Genomic DNA, 17,285 nt, shown 5'->3' on the forward strand with positions numbered 1-17,285 from the left:
TTGTTCTAGTCTGGTTTAACGTATGCAAATATACGCCCACAGCTTGACCTGGGAGGGACGCTCAAATCAAGTTCGCTCCGCAACCTGGTCCGACGGATGTATACTGTTGCATCTACTCATGTATGCGAGCTCATTTATCAGTGTCACAAGATCATATTCATGCGAGCAATCAGCCACAATCTCAACTCCAAACAGAAACTCAGTTTAACTTGGCTAAACAGATATAAATAACTAAGCACTTTTTTTTAACAAATATGACTATGCTCAATCTCCATGTACGGTTCATGCGAGCAACAAATCACACCTTGGTGAGACCGTGGAATTCTGCTCATTCATTGGAAAAAAAAACTGATTGTCGAATTGAAAAAGACAAAGGTATTGTTTGGCGTAGTTGAAATTTATGGGTTTTTTTCTTCTTCCGAAAAGCTGCTTATCTGAAAAGCTACTTATGCCTTCTGAGAAAAATGTTAGCTTATAGGCTTAATTTTTAGGCTCTCAACATACTAGGTTTTAAAAAAATAGGTCTCAGTCAGCTTATCAGCTTTTAGTTAATTTCATCAAAAATCAGCTCATAAAAAAACTATAAACCAACAATAATTTTGATATTTATTTTAGCTTATCATCTTTTTTAAGAAGCAGAAGCTACTGATAAGTAGAAACAAACAGGTTCAAAGTCATTGAGCACATCTTGATGAGGCTGTGAAATTCTACTAACTCCACTTGCTCAGTCCACACCCAGTGTCCACCTTCATACTCACAAGTGTATCAATGAGGAAGTATGCGGCACACCTTGACACTACAACGTAACATGTTATTAGTGGCGATTTAAAATCATCATTAGTGATGAGTATTGAACTACTGATTATTTGACACTAATAGTTAGTGACTACTGATGTTGATTATGTAACTGGTATTGTAACTGGCATATGTAACTAGTCAAGTGATGATTTTTTGGAGAAAAAAATCAAAATTGATATCGACTATCAGTACCGGTTCGTATTACAAATCAGCACTATATAAACCAGTATTGATAGTTGATATCAATAACGGTATTTAGTGACTCTATCGTGGTTCAAACGTGAAAGATTAAAAATTGACAGTGATGTATTTTATGCTGTCAATTCTAGTACAATTGGTAGTGATAAGCTATCATTTATGATCAGTTCTATAATAGTGTGAGGTCATGTTTTCGTTCTCACAACACAGTTGGTTCCAGTAGAAACTTGTCATGGTGAATAAACCTTCGATGTGTTGTGGCTGTACCGTTGTAGCAAAATTAACCAAAAGGCCGGAGAGAAGCCACGATTTATTTCACATAGCTTTTCAGGACGAAAATGTTAATAGTTTGAGCGTTTGACAAAAGATGATGAGGTAGTTTGAGTGTGACAAAAGGTCCGGTACAGTACGACCCTCGGATGAGTGAATCACGAAATCTATTATTTCAAGCTCAAAAGCAAGGGAGTTGCTAAATTTCAGGACATTGGATTTAAGGTTTTTTAAGTTTATATTACTACTATAAAAACTATTTTCGAGACACTCAATATGTTTTTTTATAAGCGGGTTATATGGCAAATCACTTGACCGATTTTCAGAGGTGGACGGCATAGAAAATCGTCTGTGTAAAACTCATTTTTATGAGCGATTTCTTACGTAAATCTCATGTATGATTATCGTAGGCGGTTTATAGAAACCGTATATGAAAATAGTTATTTTCAAAGATGATCCTTTATGTGAACTATCTTTAAAAATGATATAATTAACACATGTGATTCATATAAGTAATCGTCTATGATAATGATTATTTTCATAGATGATTTGACTTTAAAAATAGATGACATGTTATTTATCTTTGAAAATAGATGACATGTTATCTTTAAAACTCCACAATTTTTTCATACGAATTTAGATGGAGACAAACTTTATATAAAAATTATAGTCTTTGACGAGATCTACAACTTTGTAGTTGAAAACTTTTTTATTCAAAATTATTTAGATATCTAAATAATCAGTTAAAGTTTTATATATAAGTTGCACATGCTATTGTTACCACAAGTCCTATAATACAATTAAATTTAAAAACAACAAGAAGAAAAACAATACTACCAACTCCAACGTCTTCAACAAGATCAACAAGAAGAAGATCAAAAACCTCTACTATCAACAATAAAACTTGACTTACTGAAGTACTAGCGATAACAATAGCATATGCACTCATTTTCATCGACATCTTATATCTAAAATTTTAAACGATTATTCTGATATCTAAATGGCCTTAAATTAAAAAAAAAAATCAACTACAAAGTTGTATATCTTGTTGAGGACTATAATTTTTATATAAAGTTTATCCTCATCTAAGTTCGTATGGAAAAATTATTAACTTTTTAAGATAAATTATCATCTATTTTCAGAGACCGTTCCTTATGTGGATCACATATGGTATTAGATGATAGTTTATCTTAAAAAATTATAACTTTTTATACGAAGTCGGATGAGAATAAACTTTATATGAAAATCATAGCCCTCGACAAGATCTACAACTTTGTAGTTAATTTTTTTAAAGTCATTTAGATTTCCAAATAATCATTTGAAGTTTCAAGTAGAAGATATCAAAATAAATGCATATGCTATTATGATCGGTATTAATTCTGTGGTGTGATGATGAGGAGGGTTCACACGAGCTGAGAGGTTTTGAGTTTGAGTGCTAAGAACCGTGCGCGCGCGTATTTCACGCAAAAAAACACACGAGACTTGCGACATCGCGACCACAGGGTGCCTAGTCAGTCCAAAAAAATTGCTTTTTTAGGCTAAAAATACTGATTCTGAGATCGATTATTACAGGTTATCCACTTAAGTAACCATCAGTGAAAATTGATTTTCACAGACGGTCCGCTTTTGTGCTTGTGGAAATCATTTTTTTCCACATGTTTTTGATCATGGACGGGTACGCTAAATTCCTGTGAAGACAGATTACCACCTACCTCTGAAAATAGTTTTTATAATAGTGCATTCTGGTCCATTGGATGACGATCTAAAGGTGTATGATGTCTTCAACCTTCCGTCTCCTCATCTTTATAACGATTGTTTCTCTTTCTTCCCACACCGTTGGCGTCTAGCTCCCCTACCCCACCATCCTAGGCAGCCCCCTGGGCGGATCTGCACCCGCTGCCATCACCGTCCACCGATCATCCTCCGCCACCTATAGCTTGCAGCGCCCTGCCTCGCCGGCTCATCCACCGTCCATCACCGCCACTGGATGGCTTCCTCCCAAGACCATCCCTCTAAGCTTGGCATCAAGTTGTCGACTGAAGTAATCTATGTTTTTCAGACGTCTGAACGGTAGGAGGCTTGCAAAGTAACCTGAATTTTGTGATCAATGTGTTCTTGACGGTTCATTTCAAATTAAATTTAATTGTGATCTCTGGATGCTCACAAACCACGCACGCTAGCTTAGGGACCGCCATGATGAGCTGTCGTGCCTCTCTTTTTTCTCTCTCTCCTCACATTTTTCCCTATTTGAAACGGAAAAACGCACGTGTCATTTTCACACTCTCTTTTCTCCTGGCAGCTTCTTTAAAAAAAAGGCGGATTCCATTTTCATGACAGAATACAAGTATGTCGGTATAGTATAAACACAAGGCCTATATTGAAAAGCGCACATTAAGGGCAAGCAAATTTTACACCGATATGATTGTGCACCCATACATTAGTTTGTATACTTATGCACTTCCAAAAGTTCATCCAAAAATCCCAGCACACATCTCAATGCATGCATGCATCCATGCTACATCAATCCTAGAAGACGTGACCATGGAAGCGGTAGCGCTGCCAGAGTTCATGCTCACATGGCCTAGAAATGAGCAGGAAAAAAGTTCTAACCAATAAGTGTAGGGAGCCACGCTGGCTAATACACGCATGCATGCAAGTGTTCTCGAGACATGTTGCATGCATGCAAGTGTTCTCACCAGCAATATTGCACATATGTTGTAGTTAGGGCCGGGGTAGTTAACTGCGTACGTCCATGGACTAGTGATAGTTTTGTAGCATCACGAACATCACGTCTACTTCTTACGAATATAGGTCGTTTTAAATTTGTGCATAAAGATTAATAAAATAGATTAAATGACTTTATTGTCCTTCATTTATTCTGTATTAGAAAAGATAACGCATTCATTTGTGAGAGTAGTAGTATTTATTAAACAAGGGTAAGACGGGAAAGAAAGAAAAAAATACATAGAAGTTCAAGAATGATTTATATTTAAAGAATAGTTGAGAGACTAAAACAATATACATTTACAAACAGAGGGAATATTTGGTACAGATTATTATTGAGACAGTAGTGTTGTTTTCTTGACACGTTTCGGCAGCAGGAACACAGTCAGGAGCCACGCCGAGTTAGCTAGCTAGCACGTAGTGCAACGCCACTACTGAACTGCGGTTCCATTGGAACTTGGAAACTTGGGCGCACATAGTTTCTGGGCGCATGCAGACGGCGAACATTCCAGAATCTGACGACGGACTTGTTCTCTTCGCCGTCACGAGTGCACTGATCCTGATTTATTTTCTGCATGAATTTAAAATAGCCCAATTCAGCCATGCCCCATGCGTGCAGGCCGTCAAAAGAAAATCCCAGATCGATGCACTTGGTGTTCAACAGGACATGCCAGCTTGTGCTTATGTTTGTGTGCCTAGTACAATGTGACTATGATGATGTGCATAATACAATGTGCTAGTTCCAGTTTCACCTGAAAAATATTTCCAAGGCCTTTTATCTTATCTGTATTGGGCCCCGGTGAATCTTTTCTTTCGACAGATTTTTGGACTATTTCCCGGCAAATTCCTTCAATCCAAGCAGGTTTTCAGCTTATATACGCACAAAAGCTTGATCTGAAACTAGGCTCCTCAATGAGCCCTTCATTGGGCCTGTGTGGAATAATTTAGGCTGACAAGTTGCTTTGCTAATCTCGTCCTACTCAGCTGCATCCACTGGTTTGGCATGTGCGTCCAGACCTACTACCTTGTCTCCCAGTTGATCTTTTTTGCAAAGTCGCATTTGATCTGTCCAGATGGGTTGTGATACAACGTGACGTCCTGTCTTGTTTCGAAGGAGAGAGAGAGCATCAAGAGGAAGCAAATACTTGCTGCAATACTCATAATATATGCACAATGATTGCAAGTCTTACACACAGATGCTTAAAGAAACGAAGACACCGAATATTCGAGTTGGTCCATCCTTCAGCCCCTGGCTGGGTGCCCATAAATATCAGCCTCTCAAATAGCTGCCTAATGGCAATGGGAATTGACTAGAGTATTAGTGGTACCACAGTTGGACAGGTGGCACACAATATATTGCTTTTCATATGCACACAAAATGGCACGGCCTAAAATATACAATGTTGTGTGGACAGTGATGCTAAGGTATTCTTTGATCTATTCCGATGAGGTTGCCCCAATGCCACAATAATTGTCTCCAGAAAGTGGTCAGGAAAAGAAAGATTTCAGATACCTCAGGAAAAGTTTTAAAATAAGAATTCTGCTCATTTTCAGACGGGCGTTATACAACATTTCATTGATTTGTCATGAGCAATGAACTTGGTCATTGCAGATTTTTCTATGATGCAGAAAGTAGGACCTCAAATTCTAGAAGGATTGACATTTACTTGAAGGGCTGACATTTTCCATAAGAAAAAAGGTGATAGCTCCTACTTCTACAGGACTACAGCTGTACCTGAAAACAATTTGAGTCAGAGTTAGGTTTATCAATCACAAACTGCAAAATGGTCATTTAGTCTGCAGGTTCACTATCAGTACCTGTTAGTGCTATACGTACCAAAAAGAATTCCTGGTAACGTTAATAATTCTAACCCTTGGAGCTGCTAATTTCTGGATGTAGTTTCAGGTTTTGTCCAATGCTGCCTGAATTTTCTTCATAGACCTTGTCATTCTTATTAGCCCATTTGCTACTTGAAATTCTATTCACTCCAAATTCTTTCCTGTCTGCATATATTAAGGGAGGAAATAACTCAATCTCCTCAAACTGGAAAGACGGAATAATTACACAGATGTCAGTAGCTGTCAGAACTAACCAACATCTCGTGGTCACCCATTATTTCCTCTATCACCTCCCGAAGAATCTTCTCTGCACTGTTAGGAACAAGTGCTGCAAAAGCAGCTGGTTCCAACCCTGAAGAACAAGTAAAAACCATCAATTTGATGAGAAGTGACCAAATCATTCAAGTTTGTTTAGGGTCTTCTTTAATAAATTCACAGTAGGGGCTTCCCCTACTGTATTTCTGTAAAAAAAAAAAAAGCATACAAGTTCAGCTTATCTGATCACTAATCACAATTTCATCTAATCTACTTCAAAATTTCATTATTTTAACATGTGACATAGGAATCACCAGTTTCTGGGAAGGCGTTGATGAACATCATCATCTCCTCACCAGTCAGACCGGAGAATATACATATCCTTGGCATTGATTCTGCAATCTGTGAATTGAACATGTGTCTTAACTAGAGTCTAAAGTGCTGGATAAGTATAAGGGTAGGAAATAAGAGATTGATAGAACTGGTAAATCTGACTTCTTAGCACATGGAAATGCACTAGAATAATAAAAGCTGAAAAGGTTAAATTCGCAAATTTCACTAGTGCAAACCTTGATAGCTTCCAAGTTAGTCTGTTCAGTGTGCATGGCATCCCACAATGTTTGTTTTGTCATTTCTTCAGTACAAAGGATCAGCTGACACAACAAGTTCAAATAATTATGGTAAGAAAATCAAACAAATTAATTTAGCTGAACCAAGACAAGAATAAGAGAAAAACATCATGAACCAAAGGGAGAAACAGCTCATAAGTCATATCCATTTTTTGTTATGTGTTGACACCACAGTATAAGGCTCTCAGAACCTAACAAGATTGTTGCTCAAGAAGAGCAAAGCCCAATTTCCTGTGTTGCAACACATTTTCTAGTTTCCTTTCTTTTTCTTTTCTTATTAGAGAGTATGCATGTCTGTTCAAATTTCGTTCCTTCTAATTTCTCGATTGTTTTTTGTTCCTTCTGCAATAACATGTGCTGTACCTGTTTTCTTTCTTTATAACAGCAAACCGGGGGCTAACTTAGACAGCATAATTCCTTATCAACGGCAAAAAAGGCTACTTCTGTTTCCTTACAGTGTATAGAATGACCGAGTAACTGCGTTGCTCTAATCGACAGTATCTCAAGGGATCTAGAATTGAAAAACGACTGGACAGTAAAGGCATTCTCGCTAGATGTCAATGACAGAAGATGCTGAACATACCTTGAGGAATCCACCTTCAAGCCCTTTCAGGAAAGCCTGAATCTGCACTAGTTATGGAATTCACATAAGTTGAAATCGGCAGCACAACAAAATGTATTAATTTACAACTGTACATGCTATACGCTGTACGCTTATGATCTCTTTTTTTTGGTAAAATTGCATGCTCTTTTTTTTTTCTTTGCAAAGTTGGAAGATGGTCGTCAGAAGCCAGAAGGTGTCCCCCAACAGGCTACCAACACACATCAAACATAAAGAGTATACGCCATGTGCTTGGTGGAATCTGACAAAACAGAGCTTTGCATAATCACTTTTAAGTTATAGGTACCAAGCATCATCCTTTTTTTCTTGGAGCAGAAACAGTCAAACTTCATCATTTGAAGCATTGCGTTATTTCAAATGCAATTGTACCAAAATGCAGAAGAAAATTAATGGTCTATCAATCGATATCGGCGATTACCGTATCGGTTTCACCTCTCTCAAATCCAATGAGCAATAGCGCCTGAAAAACACGAAAAATTCAGTATGATTTCAGAATTTCCAAGTAAAAGCACTACCACTAGCAGTAGAGATGGAAGCATGCAACGACGTGGATGAACTTTCGCGAGTCGCGACTCACCGGTGGGCCGTACATTGGATCCTCCGCGTTCAGCGGCACGAACTTGGAGTCCTCTTCCATCAGCTCGGCCGGGGCTCCTGAGAAGCACGCCGCGCATCACACACATGGACCGAAACCGAGCAGGCATCCAACTACCTTACGGGCGCAGCTGCCGCCGCACTAGGACGCACCTTCTGGAGGCAGCGATCGGATCAGCGGACCACGCGACCGCCGTCTCCTCGGCGGCCGCAGCGAGACGGAGGCCGCAGCTCGCGGCGCAGGCGCGCTTCGGGGGTAGGAGGCTGCAGCTTTGGGGAGGAGCGGGCGGTGGAGGAGGGCGGCGGCAGCGGGTGGAGCCATCGCCATCGGCGCCGGCGGCGAGGACGGGGAGGTTATCCTCTTCTTCGTGTGGTCTCTGTTTCGTCAGCGCTTTGCCGCGCTGCTTCTAGAGTTGCCGCCAACGCGCGACGTGATCCGGATCAGCATCGTGGGGCTGTCGACACTGCTAGGTCCTCGCGGGCAGTTGGCTTCGCGCCCGCGACCCTCGACGACCGAACCCATCGACCCGTCAACCCCTGTGCCGTGCCACGCCACGCCACGCCGCCGCCGCCGTGCCGCGCGCGCCGGCATGGGGAGGCGATCCGGCGGCAGGAAGCTGCCGTTCTTCGGCTCCTCCTCATCCTCGTCCTCCACCAAGCGGTCCCGCTCCGCGCGCCGCCTCCCCTCCCTCCCCAAGCCCCGCGCGGCGGCGGCTCCTCCAGCCTCGCCGTCCCCGGCCCCTGCGGAGGGGAAGACCTCCCAGCCACTACCACCTCTCGCCCCAGCCGCCGCTGCAGCGGGCGGCGGCTGGGTCGTGTCCGGGAAGGTCGGGAAGAAGAAGGCCGGCGCGCGCCTGTGGATGAGGCTGGACCGGTGGGGCGCCTCCGAGATCGTCGAGCTCGACAAGGCCTCCATCATCCGCCGAGCCGGCGTGCCCCCACGCGACCTCCGCATCCTCGGCCCCGTCTTCTCCCACTCCTCCAACATCCTCGGTGAGCACGCGCCCTCCCCATCCCTTTAATACTCGATCGCTTCTGGTGGTTAAGAAACCAAGAAACCCGAATCCTTGGTGTAATATTATTTTACAAAGATTAATTGTGCAGCTAGGGAGAAGGCGATGGTGATCAACCTCGAATTCATCAGGGCGATAGTTACGGCCGAGGAGGTCCTCCTATTGGACCCTCTCGCGCACGAGGTTCTTCCTTTCGTTGATCAATTGAGGCAGCATCTCCCTCTGAGAAACCTGGTGGGCGGGAATGGTGAATGTGCCGGTGATGGCCATGGGGAGAAGCAGGATGGCTCGCCCAGAGATCAGGTGCCATGTCTTAATGAGGCGACCGGGGCGGAGCATGAGCTTGCATTCGAGTTCCAGGTGCTGGAGGTCGCGCTTGAGGTTGTGTGCTCGTCGCTGGACTCTAGTGTGGCTGACCTTGAGAGGCACGCTACTCCAGTTCTTGACGAGCTGACCAAGAATGTGAGCACGAGGAACCTCGAGCGTGTACGGAGCCTCAAGAGTGATCTTACACGTTTGCTTGCCCGTGTGCAGAAGGTATCATTAGAGAGAGATTATGTGTTCTTAATTCCTTAGTCTGTCAAAATTTTGAACATTTCATCGCCATCTGACTGTCTATTCTGTAGATCAAAGTCCCTTGAAACTTATTTCTACCAAGATAATCCCGATAAGTGGTTTCCAACAGTCTATTTCTTATTTTCAGCAATGGAGATGAACCTGAAGTTTTCAAACAACCCTGAATAGCATGTCTAACATATGACAGTGTAGCTTAGGTTGTCTCATACTTGTAAGTTGTAATAGTTCTAGTTGCTTGTGGATCCAGCCACAAAAATATGATGTTCTTCTTATCTGGCCCTCTGCACATGCAAAAACAACTATTTTATTTACTTGAAGTAGTGTATCCGCTTTGGATTAGCAACAGGGACGTCATATTTTTTAGTTGTAATTGAATGGTTGAGAAGACATCTAGAGAGGATCACAACAACTGATCAGTTTTCTTTGTTTGGGCATTAAATTGTATGCTTTCTTTTGTTCTCTCTTAAGCTTGATCGTCTTATTGCAAACATTTTATTGCTGTGAGCTGCCTAGTATCTGTGTTGTGCTTGTGAGAACCTTGATGATAACTCATATGCTGCTCTAAACTGGGATCTGCTATTTATGTTCGTCATTGTATCCTTTCAGGTGAGAGATGAAATAGAACATCTTCTAGATGATAATGAAGACATGGAACATCTGTATCTAACAAGAAAGCAAGTACAAAACCAGCAGGTTGAGGCAATAATGTCATCTGCTGCTTCCAATAGCATTGTTCCTGCCGGAACAGGTCTGCCCAGGATGAACTCTAGCTTTCGTCGCAGCTTGAGCATTGCTACCAATATGCATTTGGATAATGATGTGGAGGACCTAGAGATGTTGCTTGAGGCTTATTTCATGCAGCTGGATGGAATTCGCAACAGAATTTTGTCGGTTAGTTCCTTTATCCATATTGAAAGAGCATTATTGCTGTTTCCTCGATTATTGGTTTTGTACTTATTTGGTGCTTACGTATCATATGGAAAGTAATTTCTGTTCATTTTTAGAAAGAGTTTCATTGCAAAGATAAAATTTCATTTTCTTTGTCTGCAAAACATAGCTCATTTGAGGTAGCAAAATATCAGATGTTGAATTTTCTGGTTTCTAGTGAAGAAATTATTCACTTTGTGTTTTTTCCATTGAGAGGATGAGAAGTCGGATGTTGTTTCGGTACTACTAACTCCGTTCTCTTTTAGATGTCATTTTAGGTTTTGAGTTTTGTTCTCAAATAGATGTCGATCTCGGTTTTTTAGGCATTATCTTTCCAAATAGCCCCTATTAAATTTTGAGGAGTTCCAAGGTTTTGGTGAGAGATTAGTGCACTGCAGGTGTATTAGCACAAGCTTTTGACTGCTGAGGAAACAATTGTGTTAATTGCTGCTGGAGATCGTTCACTTGCCATCATTAAAGCTCAGAGACACCTCCGGTTCATGGTCTCCTTGCCGTGGACATGCTAATGACAAGATCATGCTTAGTCGCCTCTTTAGCTTTGCTTACCCGCGACCTCCACCTTGTCTCGCTCAAACGTGCTCAGCCTTGTCTCGCTCCGTTGCACTATCGTAAGTCAGTTTAACTCGCTTTGCCACCCAGCAAGCAAGGCAACCTACCAGCTTGCTCACGCTTCAGGCTGCAGCACGCTAGCAACCTCTCCTCTACCCGCAACTCCGGTCAAGGCAAGAGCCGCTCGAGCTCGAGCTCAAGCAGCGCCCGCCGCAAGTCATGGCCGATCCCATCTAGAGGCCATGGCACTTGGTTCTTGGGACTTGGTTGAGATTAAAGCAGTGCCCACCTGCTGGTTGAGACTAGCTGGGATTATGGAAGGGTAGGACCGGTGAGGTAAACGAAGCAACGGGTCCATCAAAGGAGGACTGACATGTCAAGTGATACGGTATTAACTGCTGCCTTGTTTTGTGTAGCGAGGTCTAAAAGACATCTAAATCCGAACGGAGGTAGTATTATTTGGTGTTCGTCTCATATTAATCTTACTGTGCGCATCACTTACCTGTGGAAATTGAACAGGTTCGGGAGTATATCGATGACACAGAAGACTATGTCAACATTCAGCTTGACAACCAGCGTAATGAACTCATTCAGCTCCAGCTTACGCTGACCATTGCATCCTTTGGCATAGCTGCCAACACTTTCATAGCTGGGGCTTTTGCAATGAACATCCCAAGCTCTCTGTACAACATCACCGACGGCAGCCTCTTTTGGCCGTTTGTTGGGGGCACCTCATCAAGCTGCTTCGTTATCGCCATCGTCTTGTTAGGGTACGCCTGGTGGAAGAAGTTGCTGGGTCCTTGAACACGAAGTGAAGGCAAGTCATGGGAAAGAGCATTTTCATGATTGCATAAGAGGGATCAGGCGTTTTAATGAAAGAATAGAACTGTAGGACTGAAGAGAAAGTCTGATATAGTCATGTCTCAAGAGTAGTCAATAAGATAAATCCTCTGTAATTTTTCACTGGCATAAATTACACGACCAGATGATGTTGTGATCATACGCTGTCACGTTAACATTAACAGATGTAGATCTTGCTGGCAATGAAAAAATGCTGTCATGGTGTCATAGGTTATAAGGTCTTGGGCAATCAGCAGCTGATGGGTCACCTAAGGCTCGTAATGTTTAGCCGTGAAGCCACTGTGCGGCAGCGCCACGGCGGCGCAAGATTGGCGCTCGTGAGCAGCACGCAGCTCTCCAGCTCGCACCGGACTACCAACAAATGCATCGACTGGAAAGGTGAACGCAAAAGGCATTCCATCCCATGGTTTTTTTCACATCTGGGGCTCCCCTACTTTGCATCAAACTACTCGACAGCATCCTTTCATCATGTGCTGAATCTGCAAATCATCTGCCTCATGCTAACACATCACCGCAATGATGTCGAGGTCTCGTCGATGCATCTGAGCTGAACCAAACCGGACAGGCAATCGTGTCATCATCGTGCTTTGGAGAGCATCATGAGAGCAACCTGCTAGACAACCAAATCAGTCTTGCGATGGCTCGGAAAATAACATTTTGCGGCGACAAGAGAAAGGCCATGAACTATTATCAGAAGTTGATCCGGAGAATGTACAACCACCTGATATCCCATGAGTGAATCTAAAGGGTAAGGAGAGAACAAAAAAAGCTAAGAATAATCTAATCTTATACCTTGCTATCAGTACGCTAGTCACCAGGTTGAATCTAAAATTACAAGAACAACGCGGAAAATACACTACAGCTGATCACAACTGCTGCTCTTCTTCTTTTCCTTTTTCCTTTACTTTTTGGATCTTCTTGCCCCCTTCAACTCCAGTATGGTTTCAGTAAGAGCTGTTTAGCTCTGTAGGAACTGCGAATGGAGCGAGGGTATTTGAAGGGATAGGAACACCACCCCCTCGGAGAGAAACCGAGGGTCTACTCCAGGTAGCAGTTGTTATGGCATTTGAATAAAAAAAGACAACAACGACAGTTATATCATCATGGAAGTGTCGCCTTACACCACGATCAATTTTCTTGAGGTCTGAATACCTCATCTCCCTCTTCTTCGCTGCTTCCTGCATTGCAGCCTTTACTAACCTTCGAGCAATTCCCTGGCACAAAAAAGATAGTGTGGCGTCAAGAAATAGCAAGTGATATCATTTTTGTAAGAGCAATAAAGCAACAAAAGAGTAACAAGGGTGCATGATTTTAACTTAAGTTGTGGACTCATGGTTGCACTATCCTGTTTATGTAAAATGTTCCCTCGTCTGTTTCAATACCTGTTTTGGACATCAACACGGTATCCAGTACACACCTTGACTGCTACTTGTCATAATTATATGGTAACAAATTATTAAAAAAACGCAACAATATAGAAGTACTTGATGATGAAGCTATTGATAGCATTTTTTTTGTGACAGATAAAATGCTTTTATGTATATCAATGGTCAAAGTTTTAAATGAAGACTGCATGCGTTCAAGGATGACATTTATTTTAAACTGTTGTAGTTCTGGGGAGCAAAACGTGATTGTTATGAAGCAAATCTGTAGTTTTGGGGAGGCATGAGAAATATAAACAAACTGGTCACAACATAGCTCATTTGTATTTCCATGTTGAATGCAGATGTTTGAGATTTACATATGAGACCCCCTCCAGACAAATACATGTTTTTTTACATACATGCAGTCAAACTTTCGAAACTTTACTACCAATATCTTTTTAATATTTAGATTTGTAGCATTAACAAGCATCCATAGATTTATTCTTGAAAGGTACTTTCATAACATTACAGTTTCATTCCTACAATAGAAATCTGTGGTCAGAGTTGCATTTTGGAGATTCTGCTGTGGTCCAGAACGACATTGTGAACGGAGGAAGTATCTACCAACTAAAAACCTCACTAAGTCAACAAACAAACATATCTATACTGGAAATAAATAAAAATACAAGTGTAAATCTTCAACTCAAGCACCAAAGTGACGCTAAATGGTCTAAAAAATGAAGATACAGCAGTCCAGATTATCCTGGAGATGGTCTAATCCAGTATCAGCAGAAGAATATAAACTTGCAGGGACTGAGTCACAGTGCAGTTTTCTTGAACTACATTTTGCTACACACAACAAACAATCATACCCCAATAGTGGATCCATACAAATTCGAATGCTTAAAGACCTACAACCAAGGAAATGCTTAACTGGTACGATTGTGATATTCAACAATCTAGGTGCCTTCGTACAATGACCCACATTTCAGAAACTTCCAACAGATTGTTATAAAAATGCACAAATATTATAATTTCAAATTTCTTAGACGACAAAGTGCATCCATTTACCTCAACAGAAACATCAATCAAAGCATGATGAAACTACTACAAAAACATATATTTGATCGGACAAGCAATAACACAAACTAGCACTGAGCCTCCGAAGAACCAAGTTACAGAAACTAAAACATAAGATAAGAATACATACATTCCGAGGGCTACTTTGGATCATGTCCACTGCTTCCTGATTAGTAAGATGCTCCCAGAGTCCATCAGATGCAAAAATGATGAACTTATCAGTTGGCTGTATATGGTGTATCGTAATTGCTGGATCAGAACTAAGCAGTGGTCTCTTGAAAGTTTCCTGAAGACGAAACTTGCTGTGTAAAGGTTCTCTATTGAACTCCGGTTTCTTCAGATATGCATCTCCAATAGACCTTGTTATCTGCAACACATCATCATATCATGTGAGAGATGCACCTTGGAAGCAAAGCAGTTCAACAAAGCAACATTGCATGACATAAGTATCTAATACGGTATACGCACTAAGCACCAGAAGTAATTGGCTTCGCATTTGTAGAAAATAAACTTAATAGTTACTGCCCGACCAAGATCATTTACAAACCTAGAAAATGCACTTGCTCATATCTTGTGTAACTTGCACACCAACATCCGTTGAAGGCACGGCATGAACAATAAGTTACATAACATCAAGCGAAAGAGAAAATGTATCCATAAAACTAGCTACCCACAGCATGTAAATCTCAATTACAATGACAATAGAAGGCAACGACAAAAAAATTTAAGACTGTTCAAAACATTTAGATACATGAGTCTGAATGAATAGAGAAAAAATAGCAACTTGATCTTATGCAAATCACAGCTCAAGTTCTTATACCTGGATGATACCCTTCACGCGCCAAACGTTGTGCTTTAGGACCACAATACGGGGATCATCAGGATGTGATGCCTGCAGCTCTCGTCTAACCTCCTCATAGGATGCATTGTGTTCTGCTGAGAGCTGCATTGCCAAAACCTCTCCAGTTCCCTTGACGAGTCTCCCAAGAACAGCACGGGAGTCCCCAAGGTTTGCCACATATAGAGTTCCACTGCAAACCACACCAACCAGACAGCAAGAGCCTACTGCCGCTAATTGAGGCCTCAACGACCACTGGTTACTAACTACAGAAATGAACCCCTCCTCAGTCGCTTGGAAAGCCTTCTGAATCACATCCGCTGACATGCACTTGTGCTCAGATGCAAATCCTGAAAAAGGAAGTTTGTCATGCAAAGGCACAAATGAAAATAGGAAAGTGGTTATTTAAAACAAATTATGATATAATCAGAAGAAGTGACAGGAAAACACCATCCTTTTACAGTCATCAATAATTTCTAGCAGATATTCAGCTGTCACACAACTCCATGCAATGATGTGCTTCAGTTCTGTTCCAATTATATCAAGCATGGATTGAATTTAGGGTAACCTTGGCCCTTATCTAAGCATAACGACATTTAAATTGGGGCGCGCTTTTTCTGCAGTGCTCTATGTCGAACAACATTCCATGCAATGCAGGATAATAAAGGGATCTACTGAAATGGAAAACATCTTTACTTGAGAGAAATAGGCATGAACTCAAACACACTTGCATATCACACAATAGGATGTATCAATTGTAAATCTGATAACATAACTTGATTTTCATTTGATCAAAATCATGGACTTCAGCAACAATAGAGGCCTTACTCCTCAGATGGTTGAAGAGGTGATCATTGATGTAGCGCGCCGTCTCCGGGCCACCGTGCCCATCATAGACGCCGACGAAGGTGCCTTGCAGGCCGGGCTCCGTTGTGCTTAGTGGCCCGGATTCCACCTGGCTGTGGTCCTCCAGAAGGTTATTGGCCTGGACCACGGCCATAGAGAACTCACCATCGACGACCTGTCCACCGTCCTTGTACCACAGGAGCCCGTCTTGCCGTCCGGCGGCGTCCGATCCTTTGCGGGGGCGCCCGGCCGGTGACGCCGGTCCCCAGCAAGATCTCAAGTATTCCATCACGGCCGATAGCATCCCTCATCTCCGCCACCTCCCCATCGCCAACTTCTTCGCAAAGACCATTGCTTTACCCTTCTCCTGCAATATCTTCTTCTCGCCCCGTTAACTAGCGAAATCTGCAATCGGAATCAAACAGGAGACATACCAAGATCAACAACCGCGCATCTAGCTCTGAATTAGCATGATCGAGGGGAGAAAGAATACCAAGGCCGCAGTACTTTTCTTGCATTGGGAGAAGCAGCAATAAAGGAATTACCTTTTCTTGGATATTTTCCCTGGAGTTGCGTGCTCGGATTGCTGCGTCTGCGATCTCACAGCCAGAGGGGGCTTAGATCTGGAAGCCTATCGATCTCAAGCGCGGAGAACGCAGCAAAGATTGGGTTTTTGTAGAAACGGAGGGCTCCTCCCCGGGATCCAAAAGAAGCAACCAGGAAACCGAACCGAAAAGACTAAAAAAAATGGGCCTTCGGCACTTTCGCCTTGCTTCCCCTTCTACCAAATCTTGCAGGCTCGATGAACAAACAGATAGATCAGGGCATCACCTCCACTGAACAAGAGATAGAGCACAAGCAAAGAGAGGGAGGGGAAAAAACTACAGGAGAAGCAACCGTGGAGAGGAGAGAGGGAGGGAGAGAGAAGGAGCTCAGGCAGGGCCAGCAAGGCAGGGCTCAGAGATGGGCTGTACCAGTCCTAATTTCTGAGGGTGGTAGTGACTGCTTTGTGGTGTGCCCTTGTTCCTTCCATTAATCCCTTTTTCTTCTGGACCATTGTTCCCTAGAAAGAAAAGAAAAGTCAACATTTATAGTGCCCACTCCAACCCTTTTTTCTTCCCTTTTCTCTCCTTTTTAATACGCATGTCGTGATGTTTTGTATTCCTGCCGGTCTCACGCAGTCACGCTCTCACTCTATCACATCGTTTGACCTATTTTTCATCATAGTTTTCACTCATGGGTAAAAAATTAACTAGACCAGAAATGATTACTACTATAATC

At 42.3% G+C, this 17,285-nt stretch overlaps 3 protein-coding genes across 5 annotated transcripts; 1 reads left to right on the forward strand and 2 right to left on the reverse strand.

The window, feature by feature from the left end:
• Positions 1–5,512: 5,512 nt before the first annotated feature.
• On the reverse strand, positions 5,513–8,257 carry LOC133907080 (uncharacterized). 3 transcript variants are annotated; one of them, XR_009907921.1, is made up of 9 exons: positions 8,083–8,257; positions 7,913–7,989; positions 7,754–7,795; positions 7,297–7,338; positions 6,654–6,737; positions 6,399–6,486; positions 6,084–6,181; positions 5,828–5,994; positions 5,513–5,725 (listed from the first exon to the last, which is right to left on the reverse strand). XR_009907921.1 is itself a non-coding variant. In XM_062349089.1 (8 exons), exons 1-8 carry the CDS (start codon positions 8,255–8,257, stop codon positions 5,974–5,976), a joined length of 627 nt encoding a protein of 208 aa, XP_062205073.1. In that variant the 3' UTR covers positions 5,513–5,973. The 3 variants fall into 3 exon arrangements, 1 of the variants encoding a protein (XP_062205073.1); XR_009907920.1 differs by having other exon boundaries at positions 5,809–5,994; XM_062349089.1 differs by having other exon boundaries at positions 5,513–5,994.
• A 231-nt stretch (positions 8,258–8,488) lies between these two features.
• LOC133907078 (putative magnesium transporter MRS2-G) lies at positions 8,489–12,093 on the forward strand. The gene is made up of 4 exons (XM_062349087.1): positions 8,489–8,922; positions 9,034–9,479; positions 10,125–10,409; positions 11,535–12,093. The coding sequence occupies exons 1-4, from the start codon at positions 8,520–8,522 to the stop codon at positions 11,817–11,819; spliced, it is 1,419 nt and encodes a 472-aa protein (XP_062205071.1). The 5' UTR covers positions 8,489–8,519; the 3' UTR covers positions 11,820–12,093.
• A 438-nt stretch (positions 12,094–12,531) lies between these two features.
• Positions 12,532–17,076, reverse strand: LOC133907079 (probable protein phosphatase 2C 72). The gene is made up of 5 exons (XM_062349088.1): positions 16,550–17,076; positions 15,987–16,409; positions 15,141–15,508; positions 14,451–14,687; positions 12,532–13,090 (listed from the first exon to the last, which is right to left on the reverse strand). Exons 2-5 carry the CDS (start codon positions 16,306–16,308, stop codon positions 12,821–12,823), a joined length of 1,197 nt encoding a protein of 398 aa, XP_062205072.1. The 5' UTR covers positions 16,309–16,409; positions 16,550–17,076; the 3' UTR covers positions 12,532–12,820.
• Between the last annotated feature and the right edge of the window lie 209 nt (positions 17,077–17,285).

The sequence above is a fragment of the Phragmites australis genome, chromosome 24 (genome assembly GCF_958298935.1).
Source record: "Phragmites australis chromosome 24, lpPhrAust1.1, whole genome shotgun sequence".
Lineage (NCBI taxonomy): Eukaryota > Viridiplantae > Streptophyta > Magnoliopsida > Poales > Poaceae > Phragmites > Phragmites australis.

Bases quoted from the DNA above. Each gene is read 5' to 3' on its own strand.
- LOC133907080 (XM_062349089.1), bottom strand. From the start codon at position 8,257: ATGGCGATGGCTCCACCCGCTGCCGCCGCCCTCCTCCACCGCCCGCTC. The intron at 7,796-7,912 runs GTGAGTCGCGAC...CGTGTTTTTCAG, and splicing joins ATCCAATGTACGGCCCACCG to GCGCTATTGCTCATTGGATT. The intron at 6,738-7,296 runs GTATGTTCAGCA...TTGTTGTGTCAG, and splicing joins TTGAAGGTGGATTCCTCAAG to CTGATCCTTTGTACTGAAGA.
- LOC133907078 (XM_062349087.1), top strand. From the start codon at position 8,520: ATGGGGAGGCGATCCGGCGGCAGGAAGCTGCCGTTCTTCGGCTCCTCC. The intron at 8,923-9,033 runs GTGAGCACGCGC...TTAATTGTGCAG, and splicing joins CCACTCCTCCAACATCCTCG to CTAGGGAGAAGGCGATGGTG. The intron at 10,410-11,534 runs GTTAGTTCCTTT...GAAATTGAACAG, and splicing joins TTCGCAACAGAATTTTGTCG to GTTCGGGAGTATATCGATGA.
- LOC133907079 (XM_062349088.1), bottom strand. From the start codon at position 16,308: ATGCTATCGGCCGTGATGGAATACTTGAGATCTTGCTGGGGACCGGCG. The intron at 15,509-15,986 runs GTAAGGCCTCTA...TTCCTTTTTCAG, and splicing joins CCTCTTCAACCATCTGAGGA to GATTTGCATCTGAGCACAAG. The intron at 13,091-14,450 runs GTATGTATTCTT...TTTTTGTGCCAG, and splicing joins TCCAAAGTAGCCCTCGGAAT to GGAATTGCTCGAAGGTTAGT.